This window comes from Salarias fasciatus, chromosome 7 (genome assembly GCF_902148845.1).
Source record: "Salarias fasciatus chromosome 7, fSalaFa1.1, whole genome shotgun sequence".
Classification (NCBI taxonomy): domain Eukaryota; kingdom Metazoa; phylum Chordata; class Actinopteri; order Blenniiformes; family Blenniidae; genus Salarias; species Salarias fasciatus.
In genome coordinates, this window is record NC_043751.1 from 10,896,276 (window position 1) to 10,911,389 (window position 15,114).

A 15,114-nucleotide genomic window follows, 5' to 3' on the forward strand; every position below is an offset into this window, starting at 1 on the left:
CTAAATTTGACCGATGAACAATCCAGAACTGGACAAGTCAAGAAAAAATGTAAAGAGAGAGAAAAAGAATTCTTTAAGGCTGCATCTTTGTGCACTCTGCACTCTCCTGCTCTGTGGCCATTCTGTGGAAGATCAAAAGACAAAATCATTCCAGGCTGAAATCAGAAGGAATTCATTTTTCATTTGTATTTTATGCAATGTTTCCTTTAACTCTAAAATGCTGAATACATTTTGCCAAAGTTATAAAAAAGTAAGGCTTGCTCCACTGTACATAGTGTCAAGTCCTGACCAAAATCATGTTTTTTCTTCTGGCTGTTCTTAGAAAGTTTCGAGTCCACACAGAATCGGTCTGAAAAATATTTGCATTTATGAAAACAATTCAAAATGAACTTGGGCCAGTTGCAGAACCCCGCGTCCATTATTTACTGCCCTGGCTTTAAAGTCTTCACTGACTTCTGAATTATGTTCGCTTAATATGCTTTGACTACATTTTAACCCTAAAATAAAATGATCAAATCTGTCTAATATGTAGTTACAGGAAACTTTATGGTGAAAAATATCAAATGAGTGCATGTTGATTAAATTAACTGGAACTTGTTGAAAAGGATCAGACCAGTCAAACTTTCCCCATTCACACTAAACAAAAGGCTCTTACGAGCCACCCTTTGATGATTCATTATAAATGCACACTCCGTTGTATCGTGGCTCACCGGTCACTCCCGAGGGCTTCGCAGAGAGAGAGGGGGGTCACAGCCGAGATATGCCCCGTTCTCAAAGGTGTAGTGCAGCAGAGCCGAGAAGCATGGATCCTGAGAAGAAAAGTCTGATGCGTTTTTAAGATGATTTGATTCACATTCCTGTAAGAACAAGCCAATCTCGCTGAACCACAGAACTATGAAACTCCTCTGTTACTCACCCTGATGAGAATGTGGGGGTTTCCAACAACTATGAGCAGAGCTTTGGAACGAGTGATGGCCACATTGAAGCGTTTGGGGTTGGCCAGAAAGCCAATCGTGCTCTGCAAGTCATCGGACAACTCCGATTCATTCGATCGCACCTATATTGTGAAGGAGTGAATCTGATTAACTGTTACAATGAGAAATAAGCTATTTGGAAGGTTCTGACAGATTTTGTCTACCAGAAAAGAACTTCACACAGATACCATCAGATTTAAATGGGGCTCATTGAGATGAGTGTGTTTGATCCTTCTTCAGCTGGCACAGCCCTTTTTTCTCCTAAAATTTATATACTATTTAAAACTACTATGATTTAAAATACTTATTATTGGCTCCAGACGACATGATGTGTGTCTCACATGATGGAGCTGGAAGTTATAGCCCTTTTACACGATGATGTTCAAAGTAAAAGTGCATTGTTTTGCCATTTTTGTTTAGAAAAAGTTTCACATGTATGCGATAATGTTCTGAAAACGATGTCCGTTTACACAGGCAGCACTGATGGTTGTCTTTGTAATGAAAACCTCAGTTAGCTTTTCAAGGTCTTGAAGCGACGCCCTTCTTTCTGACTTGTTGCAGCAAACTGATAGATTTGGTGATGTTAAATCAGCAGTAGTGCTTCACTGGATGCAACTGATACACCAGAGTTAAACTCACTGATGGAAACTGCAGCGAAGCAGCTATTTTGTGTTTCTTTTTTCCCTTTTTGTGGCCAAGAGGCACAGTCTTGCCCATGTTGTAAATGTCAAATATTTTATAGCGCGTCTCTTGTTAGTGACAATCCAGAGGTCTCGCATTTCCACTTTAAATTGTTACCATGAAAACTGGTCCTTACTCTCCAAATTGCATTAAAGATCAGAAGAGTTACATTTTTAAAATGTTCATTAAACCTGCATTGAGTGCCACTGTTATTTGAGCGTGCGCACACAGTATTTCATTCTTATCCGTCTCTGGTAGGATTGGTCATGGGAAAAGAACCCATTATCATTGTTTATCAATTCAACATCACCATAAGATCAAAACGCCCGTCAGCACAAGTCCAGAAAGCAGAGTGACAGCAGCCACACATGGCTGCACGGACTCTCGAGTATTCTGAAAATTTTTGAGCTAAAAAGCTTCATGTAGATCAACCATGCTTTCACATAAAAAATACAAACATGTGGCATTGAGTGAAGTACGCAAACCGGAAGGAACATTATAAACAGCTCCACCTTATTATTTCCATTGTTGACTCAAATCTCGACAGGGTTTCCTTTTTCTGGTCACTGGCCAGGTGAAGCTGGCATCCACATACTGTCGAGCTCAGCAGTCATCGGGACACGCTGCTCTGCCAGCTGGTGTGGTGTTTGGATCACAGTAACAACCGTGGGCGTATAACATTTATACATTTTGACGTTGGCTCACATCAGACGTGTTTCACAATAGATATTTCAATGTGGTTCAGATTTTCTACCTTACAATGAATCTGCATTTTCCTTTTAACCAGGAGTATGGTTTATTCAAGTGACAGAATTTCACAACAGTCGCCACGATGTGCGTGTGTGCTGCACTGCATCCTTTTGAAGATCATTTCCACAGTAACTATGTCCACACTATTTCCTCGTCTCTCAGTAGAAGTCGTCACATTACGAGATCATACATTTCATCATGTGACACCATACATAGAATATTGTCATGTTGTTATAAGAAGCATCAATCCCACAAAATAATATAACTTCTCTTCATAAAGAGACGAGACAGAGCCTTCTCCTTCCATCATGCTTTACTCAGGTGTGTGACTGATCTGGAAATAAAGCCTCTGTATTACATGTATTTGCATGTAGGGGAGACTGCTCCAATCATGAAACTGTCAGGCTATTTATCCGTCGGTCTGCAGTTATGAGACAGGCTCCGAGTCCCAGTTCAGCTTTTTGTGTCCTCCACTCTTCCAGTGCCAGCTGTGTGAAACCGCCGCACCAATATCGCAGCACAGTCCGAGGCGCGCTGTTTTTTGCCGTCTCTCCCTCATCATTTGGATGGAACCCAAAATACTGTCAAACTGCAGAAGTTTGTTTTCTTTTTTTTTTTAGACTGCCTGGCTTGACGTGCCTTTATCTCATCTTCTCTTCCTCACTGCAGAGCCATCACATCCAAAAACTTTATCAACCACTTTAATCTCCAAAGGAACACTATATAGCCTCAGATCAGTTTGAAACCGTACTTAAAATGAAAACTCAACCACACATGCTGCATAGGTGCTGGACAAACACTATTTCAGCATTTTACGAAATAAGAGCACATTTTTTAATGACGGTAAAGAAACGGATACGTTGCTATTTTTAGATACCGTGGGATACACCATTGTATTGTTGCCCAACCCAAACTAACATACTACTACTAATATTACTACAAGATGACTATATTACCATTAAAAAAATTAAAGACAATAATAAACAACTGAATGTCAAATAATGAGTCCCTTCATCCTGTGTCTGATATTTGTTATATCGCCGAGGGCGGGGTGTGAGTGAGTGAGCATGTGTGTTTTATTGTTTTATATATGGACAGTAGGAGGAGCGATTTTCCTTTTTTATGTTTTAAATGCTGTAAAGCACTTTGTATTGATTTCTTAATCTGAAAATAAAGCTTGATTGATTACTTCTGCTTTGGCTTACCGTGGACAAAATGATGACCAGGAACTCTTGTCCCTGAAACTCCTCCACTGAGCCCACCTTGACGTTCAACAGGCCTACACTGCTAAGCAGCACTCGAATCTTCTCACACTGGAGAATATTGAGAAAGCAAAAACTTTTGTTGTAAGTAACAACTATGTAAGGTCACATATTTGCCCAAATCCATGCTCATTTTGTTCAGGTCTCCAACTTTTGACATTTTGTGTACAAATTGGAGGACTCACCTGTTTCCTATAGGGGGAAATGATGCCGATGTCCGAGACGCTGACAGGCTTGTAGAGCTTCTTGGCCAGCTGGCAGCAGTACAGCATGACCTGCACAGCCTCCGGTGGGTTGAACCGTGAGGGATTCTTACCTTCTCTCATCTCGGTGCCCTAAAGCAGAGTGATCACTGGGTGAAACGACGGGCCTAAGTGACAAAATCCCAGCAACACCTGATGACTATACGTAAATGTGTAAAGTTTCTAAGACATTTAATAAAGCCGCACTCCAATTTTGACATCCAACAGTATGCCTTCCAACGCTAAATCAGAATTGCAAGTGCACAGTTCGATTCAGTGTTTATTACCCTGACACCATGAAAGAGCAGCGGGAAGCCTTTTTTGGGAAGGTTTTTCCACTGGGAGAGGGAGTCTGTGATTTCCTTGGGGGCTTTAAAGCACAGCTCTCCCTGGTAAAAGAGCTTGGAGGGCAGCGTGAGCAAGGTCTCGTGAGAACGGTAGTTGTAGATCAGTTTGGTCACCTGTCATTGCATGGAGGGGGGAAAAAAAATGAATGGAGCGTTCTTAGTAAAAATATCGATGTAAAAAATATCTTACAGTTATGAGCAAGTTTAAACATTCCCGATATGATACAAGACAGCACATAAAAGTATTTTGTTCATTTTCCTAAGCAAAGTGGTAGTTCCTGCAAATAACCTGGTAAACAGAACATTTTGCACTGACCAACTTTGGATTGTAGCCCCAGTCTTGTCTGGAGTACAGCGGGTTGGCCATGAGCCTCTCCAGCAGTGACACCCCGAGGCCAAAGGCTTCGGCGCACGCACTCTTCACCACTGGACCCAGCTGACGGGGGTCTCCAGCCAGCACGACCTGTGGAGACAAAGGCAGAACAAGTCATGGTCAGCAAGGACGGCTGAGGTGAAGGACGCCGTCACACAAGCCTAATTAAGTTAGGATGATCCATCACAAGTCAAATCAGGAATTTACTTCAATTAGCTTGTTGAGAACACACTGGAATTCAAATTTTAGTAATAATCTAACTCTGAAAAACTGTTGTAAGCATGTCATGAATACTGCTTGAGTCAGCTGTCAAGTAGTAAAGTCAGTCACCGCTATACTAGAGCGTAAAAGCCTTTGTTGGTTTCTTGTAAGTCCTGCTGATTCATCAATCTCGGACAGAAACTAAAGACGTCTGTGATGGACTCCACTTTACCACAATATCAAACTAAGCAGAACTGGGAAGAAACTACTGCTAGAGATCAGATAGATGTGATATTATTTCCAGGCTGCTACACAATGAACCAAAGACACTGCAGACTGGAGCTTGGGTCTGTGCTGACCTGTCCATTTTTCTCTGACACAAGGCCCACGGGGATGAGGGACTCGGGCTCAGTGGCTTGGCCGGCTTCATCCAGGAAAATGTGTGTAAAATGTCCCACTCTGCCCCAAAAAAAAAAAACAAAAAAAAAAAACATCTTTATCGTAGTTGAACTGAAACTTTGGTGGGACAATAGTGATCGACCAACCATAGCCTTACTGCAGTCCTATGGTGCTGAGCATGCCCGCACTGGAGCAGGTGCTGACCACAATCCTGTGAAATGCTGCATGATGGACATCCTCTCCTGCATTTGAGTAAGTTCTCAGCACTTCTGGTATAGACTAGGGGAGGGGGAAGCCATGCAAATAAATACCAGTTTGATTAAGCACAGCACTGAAAGCAGATGCAGCCTAAGCATATTACCACAACCACGTCTATTATTTAAAGAGTTACTAACAACCATACTGCTCAGAGCAGGGAAAATAGGCAGTGTCATTTACACATAACTCATTACACACGGTAACAAGAATTTTAGCCTTTTATGTATAAGTGGATCGCATGACAACTTCTCCTCCCTTGGAGGTGTCCAGTACCTCTAAGTGCCTGCACGTTGCATTGATGCGGGCCAAACTTGCAGCGTGCAGAAAGCCGCTCTCATGCAGGCGGATGGCGATGAGGTCGGCAGCGCTGTTTGAAGGCGTGCACACAAGCACCCGACTGCTGGGCAGAAAGTGGTAAACCTGGGGGTGGAGAGAGTTCATTCAAGCTCAGAGACGGGGAGTAAATCTGACAGGCAGGAATGTCAATGCAGCTTTAGTTACATTTGACTAAGTCTTCAATAGGAGAAACAGGTCTGATTGACCAGAGTCTGTGTGTGCATCCACCTGCAGTATGGCCTCGATGAGGGTGATTGTTTTTCCAGTGCCTGGGGGTCCAAACAGCACATAAGGAGTGGGCCGACACTCTCCCTCCAGAATCCTCTTCACTGCTTCTCTCTGAGCAGGGTTCAGCTCTGGGTTGAAGAAGTGCCCTTCGCTGGGGATGGCTCTGGATGCCAATTTACCATCTAGGAACAATTTCTCATTTGTCGCAGCTGCTTTCAATCAAATCTGACACAAAGTTTTTAAAAATACTGTGAACTCTATGCACCTTTCGTCTGGGTGGACTTTGACTCCATATCGATAGAAACACTTGACCCATTTCCATTTTCAGCAGATGAAACCTGGTGTTCAGAGAGATTCACACGTGTTCAAGACGACGTTAAATCAATAAACTTTTTTTTTTCTTTCCAGTGATTCACCTCTTTCCCTGCTGCTTGGGTTTGGTCGAGTTCATCCGCCCATTTTCCGGTCCACTGAGGTTTCTGAAGAATCACTCTGGAGGGAAACAGAACTACACAACGATACCTTAAAGGGCCCCATAACCACTGACAACACCAGTCTCTAATGTAACAGTGAATGGCGACTAAACAATTTGAGAGAGAAACAAAGAAATAAAACTTGACTGAACTAATACCAGGCTTTCTCAACTCAAATGTTTAAACTCAAAAACATCAAATGCCTTTTTTCTCCGTGGAAAAAATGATTGTAGGCAAGTGAGTTATGAGACAACACACACTGGTGACAGGAAGACAAAACAGCTCCCTCTGGTGCCAAAGTCATGGTTCTGTTACTTCCAACACATTTACAATAAGCCAGTGGTTCCCAAAGTGGAGAGGTGCGCCCCGTCGTGGGGACTCTGGGTCATTGCAGGTGTATATATGTCCAGATGGAGGTTTGTATTTCTAATAGAGTGGGCAGAAGAAAGAGTTTGGGAACTGCTGAATTAAGCAAATTTACACTATTACGCTACGATTGTCACTTTATTCACCTTGTATGAAAAAACTCTTGTAAAAAAAATAAATAAATTGAAAATAAGTAGCCATAAACAGTGGCTTTGGAGCCAGGAATGTGAAAAACAGTTATCAAAGCTAGGCGTGACTATTTTGAAGAATCTAAAACATAATTTGAGTTACTTTAAACTTTGTTTCCTACATAATCCTGTGCGTGCTCATTCATAGCTGTGATGCCTACAATGCGACTACAATGCAGTCATGAAAACGCATTGAATGAGACGATGTGTTCAAACTTTTGACCAGCAAACATTTACAGGATTCCTTCCATGTAACTTTGTTAGCATATGTAGATTACCTGTCTTGCAAGTTCTTAGTCATTTAAAATCCAAAGCAACCCATTCTGTGGGGACTGAAAGCATTTTCAATAAAACTTACTGTCTACGAAGTGTTGTGCTTGCGCCAGTGCATAGTGACACCTCCTCATGGTCAGCCTGATGGCACAAATAGGTAATTAAAAGATATGTGACAGGTATCCATGAACAGTCTCATGGCAACAAGGCTGCTTCTTCTCTGCTCACCTGTTCACACAGAACTCCACGTCGAGCGGCTCTCCCAGGTAGGCACGCTCAAAGTCAGAGTTGACTCTCAAACTCACTTCCTCCTCATTGATCTGTCCCAACAAAGCATCGCAGTGAAACATTTCATCAACAGCGTTAAGTTTTGCTACGATGGATGAAAATGTTGAATTCATCCACACCTCCATGACATAGCAGACATACTCGATCACTGCACCATCAGCGAGTTGTTTTTTCAGCAATAATCTGTCCGCTGTAGAAAAACACGCTCGTCAAGCATCTGTGTGTGTGTGTGTTAAATCCAAAAGCTCTGCAATGACGAAAGAAGGAACTTCACCTAGATTGAGATTGGGCCTGCCTTCAGTCAGGCCATGAACTGTAAGGTGCAGGTAGCCAGCACCCTTTCTGAGAACGGCTCCATAGATGGTGAATTCTTTCACTTCTTTTTCAACATGGAGCTCCTCCAGCCACAGAAGAGTTGAGAAACGTGAAGCCAGGTTGGAAGGTGAGAGCACCTGAGCAAGACAGTTCCGTGTGAGACACAAAATTGTGTTGACCTGCTGATGTTGAACATTTTAGCACATCTTCTTCCTCTTTACCCATGTTCCACACAGTCAACATAGCAGGAATGTCTGATATTCTTCCAGCATTCTGCCCATAAAGCTTACAATACCGGTTTCAGTACATATCACCAGGAAGAAAAAAATAAGCACAAATCAACAATTCTTGTCCATTGTGAGTTTCTAAACGTGATCATCAGTGTACTCACCTCGCCCAGCCGGGGCTCGACGACCAGCACATCGGTATCTGCCTCCACACAGTCTCTCAGGGCCTGAGGCACCGAGTACTTGGGAAGAAAGTTTGGCAGCCGTCGATTTTTAAGTCTACAGGTAGAAGAGATTACCTCAAACAGGACAAAGTGATCCCACAGGAATGAGAACAGAAAAAAATAAATTATATGCCTTACTTATGTCAACCTATGATGATAAAACAGCAGGCCAATCCCAATGAGGAGGTCAAAAAGTAAATCAAAGGTCAATTATTTGCAGCCGTGGCATCAAAGTCGTTTAGTCCATCATTTTGCACCATGAAGGCCAAGAAAAGCTGTCGCTTCCAGAATGCACAGCACTGCTAAAACTCACATTAGGAGTTCGGTAGCTTTCACTACAGCCTCCCTGATCTCTACATTCAGGTCTCAGCATTACGTACTGTGACCAAAGTGAGTGCGATCCCCGTTTGGGAATTACTTTTTTTTTTTTTTTTTTTAACAACTAAAGCTTTTCATCATTGCCAGCTTCAAACCTGTGAAAGGTCATCCGTCAGAGTAGCAACAATGATCAGCAGCTTATCTTAATCTGTGATCTTCCTTGATGATTCGTTACCTTTTCATCCCTTGTGGGGCCGTCACCGTGAGCACATGTGACGGCAGAGTGGAGGCGGGCCGCGTTTCACTGGGAGTGTAAGGTAAGGAGGGCTGCAGCAGGTTCTCGCTCTCACTGCCAACTGTGACCTCCAGACGCCTCTCAATGGTGAAAGAAGTGAAGTGCAGCACGAGCAGCTCAGTGCAACTCCCCAGACTCCTGAGGACAGTTCACAAGTTGGACTGAGCGGCACAGACACACAATAGGCATTTGACATTTCATAAAAGAGGTTAAATAGCCAAACAGCCAATGTAGAGAGAGAACCAAGGCACCCCCCCCCCCCCCCCCCCCCCCCCCCCCCCGCCCCAACTTATTTTTAAATATTGTCTGCATAATTATTATTTTATTCTTACTTTGCTTGGCACGACAGTACAATAGACACCCTTTCTCCTGGAGGAATATCCACTTCTTTTTGCTGTCTTCTTCCCTCAGTGGAACAGGCGGCTTGCTGCTTCATGTCAGTGTTTTTGTCACCCGCTTCGATTTTTGTTGTTGAAGGATGACAGCCGTTTCCATGAGAAGAGTTTTTTCTCTCCCTGGGTGGCTCGGCTCCGTTAACGGCGACCAGGGCGAACTGTTCCTCCGAGTCCCATCCAGCAAAGTCACAGTACTGCAGCCGATGAACCTCTGAACCTTTATTTCTGCGACGGAGTGATTCAGAATTCAACAATGAACTATACTGTGCAGACAACGGAATCAATTTTTTTCTACACCATCCTTATTCTGAGAAAACTTGGGTGGCGCAAAATACAGACAAAAAAAACAGAGGACCAAAGAAAAAAGTGCACGCATCTTTGAATAGATTAACATTTACAGTAGAAGCATTTTAACTTACTGTATCCAGAACACAAGCTCCCGTCTGTCCCCAATCATCAGGTCTCCAAATTGGCCATAGTCCGTTACTTCCAGCCCTCCTTTATTTTCCGAGGTGTATTCAGTCTTCAGCTGACGTGTCACAGTACCATTCACGCTGCTAGTTAAACAGCGGGAATAAAAATATCAGATGGAATTTAAATTTTGCACATAAACACATTTTTGATTATAAACTAACAAAATTGAAATCAATTGTCCTTTCAGAATTTCAAAACAACAAGCGTCACCTCGTTTTACAGGGTGACATGCAGAGGGCCCTCCAACAGTAGAGGGACTGCTTGCTTTCCAATATCACCACGTTCACCAGGTCCCCCAGCAGAGGCTGGTAGTTGGCAGGTAGCAGCAGTGAATCCATTGTAAAGAAAACGCTATCATTCACCACGCCATTTTTACCGAACACGCTCGTCACAGGCACCTAAACACAGGAGACCATTCAGAGGAGTGAAAGAGAAATTCAATTTCCCAGAATGTTAAATTACATTTTACATATTGGTCTGAACATAAGATGCCCCTAATTTTGAAGGCTAATGTAAAAAGGCTGCGTAGACCAAATATTATTTCTATAAAGCAATTTTAGCTCATAAAAATAGATCCAATAAAAACAGATTAAATAGCTTTTGACATTTTTAAATCAAAGGTAATAGGACAGGGATGTGTGTGTGAGCATGTAGCTGTGCCGAATGAACACTCTGTCCTCAGATCTCCTTCCTCACAAGATTCGCCTGTGCTCCAATTCCAGCTGTTCCTCCCATACGTCATTTTCGCTGTCATATGAAGCATTTCAGATAAAGCATTGTTAAGCCTTTAAACTGCTTGTTAGCAAAAATTTTAAATCCCCTTGGTCTGAGGCTCCCATGACGTTGACAAGCGCTGGTCGGTATACAGCTGAACATGATGGTCTCATTATTTCCACTTTTTTCCAGGCACCTTTGGCAGTGATTAGAGCCTCAAGTCTTCTTCGGTATGATGCTACAAGCTTGGCACACCTGAATTTGGGGTATTTTTATCCTGTTTCTTCTCCACAAATCCTCTCTCGTTCCGTCAGGTTAGATGAGGAGCATCACTGCTCAGCTATTTTGAGGTCTTTCCAGAGATGTTTAATCAGGTTAAAGTCTGGGCTCCGGTGGGGCCCCTTAAGTACGTTCACAGACTTGTCCAGGAGCCACTTCTTCGTTGTTTTGGCTGTGTGTTTCAGGTCGCTGTCCTGTTGGAAGGTGAACTATTGCAGTTGTCTGAGGTCCTGAATGCTCTGGAGCAGGTTATCATCCAGGATGTCTCTGTATATTGCTACATTCGTCTTTCCCTCTATCCTGATGAGACTCCCGGTCCCTGCTGCTGAAAAACATCCCACAGCATGATGCTGCCACCACCGTGCTTCACTTTCAGCTGTGGGACCTGATACAGACAGGTGTGTGCCTTTCCAAATCAAGTCTAATCAACTGAATTGACCACATTTAGACTCCAGTCAAGTTGTAGAAGCAGGATGCAGCTGAGCTAAGTTTTGAGCGTCACAGCAAAGAGACTGAATACTTATTTACATGTGATACTTCAGTTAAGTATTTTTATTAAATTTGCAAAAATGTGGATTTTTTTTTCTTTTTCATTATGGGACATTTTGAGTAGATTGATGAGTAAAAGAAATGACTTAATCCATTTTGGAATAAGGCAGTAACATAAGATGTTTAAACAGTGAAGGGGATTGAATTCTTTCCAGATGCACTCTATAGGGACCAATAACGTAAATAATCACTTTTTATTAAAGTTCATTTGATTTTTTTCCATTGGAATATTCCCCATAACACTTTAACTTCCACAGTGTTTTGAGCTTCAGTGTACTATGCTGAAGTAAGCAGTGACTACATTACCTCGTCTACGCGGCAGTAGCGTAAAGGAGCCACAGAGGAAGCATGGGTGGTCCACTGGGTGGGGTTGACGAAATATTTTGCTTGGACCCAATCTCCTTTCATTGGCTCATAACCTGCAAGATAACGGTGAAAACTCACAAATTACGACAACAGACATGGAGTTGAAGAGCAGTCTATATCAGGCCCTTATTACATTTAGGTGTGATTATGAATTGTCTAATTTGCCACTCTAAGAGCTGACCAGGGGAAGCAAGGGTGAGCATCAGTCAAGAGGTTCAAACGTTCATCATGTGAAGTACATCGAGTGTCAGTACCCTCCGTAAGACTGTGGCGTGGGAAGTGTGTCTTCTGGTTTATGTAGCCGTCATTTCCATCAAACGACGTGATTGTACCGATGAGAGGCCGTAGCTGCTCACAGTCTTTCTCCTGAGAGCTTCTTCCTCCATCCTCCCAAGCGTCGGCACTCTTTTCTACCTAAATGACAGATTAAAACCCTGCATGTCCTTCTCATTAAACCCACCTCGTAACAGAATAACAGTGAAACCATACGTTAAACACAAGTCGTTGGGTTCAAAGTGAGCATAGACTTCATTTGTCGGCATATCTAAGACATTACATGCATGACACACAGGTTCCTCACCCTTAAAGCTTTCCATCCCCCTTGGCTACCATCTCTTACTGCAGTGCAGTTTACCAGGTCCCCGACTTTCAGTGGCGTCCCACCCAGCACCTCGGCTTTGGTGAAGTAAATGGCATCATCGATCATGCCATAGTCAAGACACAGCTGGGTCACAACACTGTCCTGCAGATGGCGGACGTCCAACATGCCTGGACCTGACTGGGAAAAAAGATCTGGCGCCAAAACAACATCAAATGTGTCTAATATTTGGAGTTACTTCAAAATAGTCATGTATTTTGTTCAAACGGCGTACCCGAGAAATGGTTTCCTCTTCCCACTTCCGCTGTCCTCCATAATGGAGACACCATCTTGGACAGTATGTACTGGACGGCAGAGATCATGTCTGATATATTTAGCTGTCCACACTGAGAAAACAAGACATATATTTTGTATAAGCGGCTGGTATTTGCTGTGTTAGTAGCTTTTTGAACACGCCCATTGTCACGCGACAAGCTCGCTGCTAACATAAAAACAGAAAACGATTGGAAACATCTGAAGAAAGAGGGTTGGAAGTTACCCGCGCTAGAGCAGAAAGAGATTCCTGGAAAGAGTTGTTGACAATATTATTTAACGATGACAGACAAATTGTGGAATAAATAAACCGTCCACAGCAGCTCACGTGTTCCTGGCTGCTTCCAGGCGGCTGTGTGAGTCATGCCACGCGAGAATCGTCTCTAAAGCGCGTGCGTGGCTTACGCTGATTTACGTCGGTGTTATGAGAAATGTGGTGACTCTCTCAGAAGGTACCCCGCGTATGTAATGCCCCAAAAACTCCAGACACTATTTAAAGTTAAATGTTTTGTGTCTTCTTCACACAGAATAGGAAAGTTGAAGAATAAAATAAGACATAAAAAATAATGACATTCGACATTATAAAGGAATTGACAGAAAAATACATCAAACAATGTTTACAAGGAAGAGTTAGCAGCATGTTGATATGTGAAACACGTGAATACCTAAGAAAGTCTGAAAATCTTCCTTAAGTATTACTCAAACTCAGACAAGAGGATGTTTCATAAAATACATGGGTGGAACCAACAAATTACAAATACTAATTTAACTGTAATTACATACGATTTGCAGCCTTGCGTGAACATCATCCAAGTATGTAATTTGGCACAAATTTAATCCATGTAATCCAGTGCACTGCTTTTGACATCATGAGTCATTACTGAATTCAGACACAAACATTTGTTGCCAGTGAGCTTGTTCTTTCAACAGAGAAGGCCCATGTTTCATTCCTATGATCAAAGCATAAATTTTTATGGTGTGATTTAAAAAAAAAAAGATGTTTGAAATGTAAATGATCTGCTGCTAATACAACTGACTGAATAGTACAGGTCTGTACTTTTCCTTGAGTAGCAGTATAGATTAAGCAATGTTGCAGGAGTTATACTTAAGTGCAAACGTTCAGTACATTTTGGATAAAGGAGCTAAAATGCTTAAATGCTTATTTAATAACAATACATCAAGGTAGGCATTATTTCAATTCCTAAAGAGACAACGGTGGCATACTTTGACCTGCACAAACGAAAGTATTCCTTGGAGCCATGTTATGAATAAAACTTCATTGATTGTGTTTTTTGGGATCTTTATGTTCACTTTATGACAGTGTTGATGTATTACAAATACAGCAGCACTTTCTGGACAACACCTCAAATAGACAACCATAGCTACTTTTTATTCACATTCAGATGTAGTCGGCTCATTGTTATTTTGCAAGATCCTCGTGATTTAAGGTGAATTGACAACGTAAGTTCCTGCAGAGTGAAATACATCTTATCTTGAATTGAAAATTGTTCCCAAAGGTCCAAAACTAATCAATATACCAGAATGACTCATTAGCCAGGTTAATGAGAGCAGCACCAGCAGTCAATAGCAGTGTGACAATAGCAAAAAAAACACATGTGACTTCAGAGAAAGGGGTTATATGAAGAGGATGTGAGACTGAACAATGGTGGCTGGCTGCACTGAGACAAGCTCAGATGCACAGGATCAGCTACAGATACATTTTTACCAGTTGTTGTAATGAAAGTCAAACAGTCAGTGTGACTTTTTTTCTGCCTAGTGCAAATTGTTGGGCGGATAAAACCTCAAACTATGAAAATCATAATTTCCCAAGTACTCAGCAGGTATGTTTACCTAATGACATTTAAAAAGCAAGTAAAAATTATATGATAAATATATCACAGAGATATTAGATTTATTTGCAGCTTCTCCTAGTTTTTATGTGGTTTTGTGCTGAGTATAAAAGTTTGCTGAGTACACACAATATTTATAAAATCCTATTTGAGATATTTTAATAGCTGGAAAAAAATCAGTAGTCAGCTTATACATCTAATCATCCACCAATATCTTTTTTTTCAATATTTATTTACATTTTTGTCAAATTATTCAAACTGTTAAACTCTTGAACCTTTTTTTTATGGCTGATTTTTTTTCCTTGGAATGTTTTCCTGGTGTACTCTGCTTTTTTCTATCTGTTGATCTGGATTGATTCTTGTGTAATTTGGTAAATAAATTCAGGAAATAAATATATAAAAGAAAAATGGATTGATAGACTTAGTCCCATTTGTAGTAAGTTCCTATTTTTTGCCACAAGAGGGCAGTGCTGACACTCTGCACTGCATAAACCACAGCACACACTGGAGAGTGCAAATGAGGCCAAAGGAGGAATCATATCCATCAGATACTCATCTG

General features: G+C 41.9%; 1 protein-coding gene across 1 annotated transcript; it reads right to left on the reverse strand.

Annotated features, from left to right (window-relative positions):
- Window positions 1-713: 713 nt before the first annotated feature.
- Window positions 714-12,561, reverse strand: mov10l1 (Mov10 like RNA helicase 1). The gene is made up of 24 exons (XM_030095845.1): window positions 12,430-12,561; window positions 12,050-12,209; window positions 11,736-11,848; window positions 10,098-10,285; window positions 9,833-9,970; window positions 9,351-9,638; window positions 8,959-9,156; window positions 8,346-8,460; window positions 7,914-8,091; window positions 7,759-7,829; window positions 7,580-7,671; window positions 7,437-7,492; window positions 6,468-6,559; window positions 6,317-6,389; window positions 6,052-6,233; window positions 5,761-5,907; window positions 5,387-5,508; window positions 5,190-5,289; window positions 4,573-4,719; window positions 4,197-4,370; window positions 3,853-4,002; window positions 3,611-3,718; window positions 917-1,057; window positions 714-809 (listed from the first exon to the last, which is right to left on the reverse strand). The coding sequence occupies exons 1-24, from the start codon at window positions 12,559-12,561 to the stop codon at window positions 714-716; spliced, it is 3,261 nt and encodes a 1,086-aa protein (XP_029951705.1).
- Between the last annotated feature and the right edge of the window lie 2,553 nt (window positions 12,562-15,114).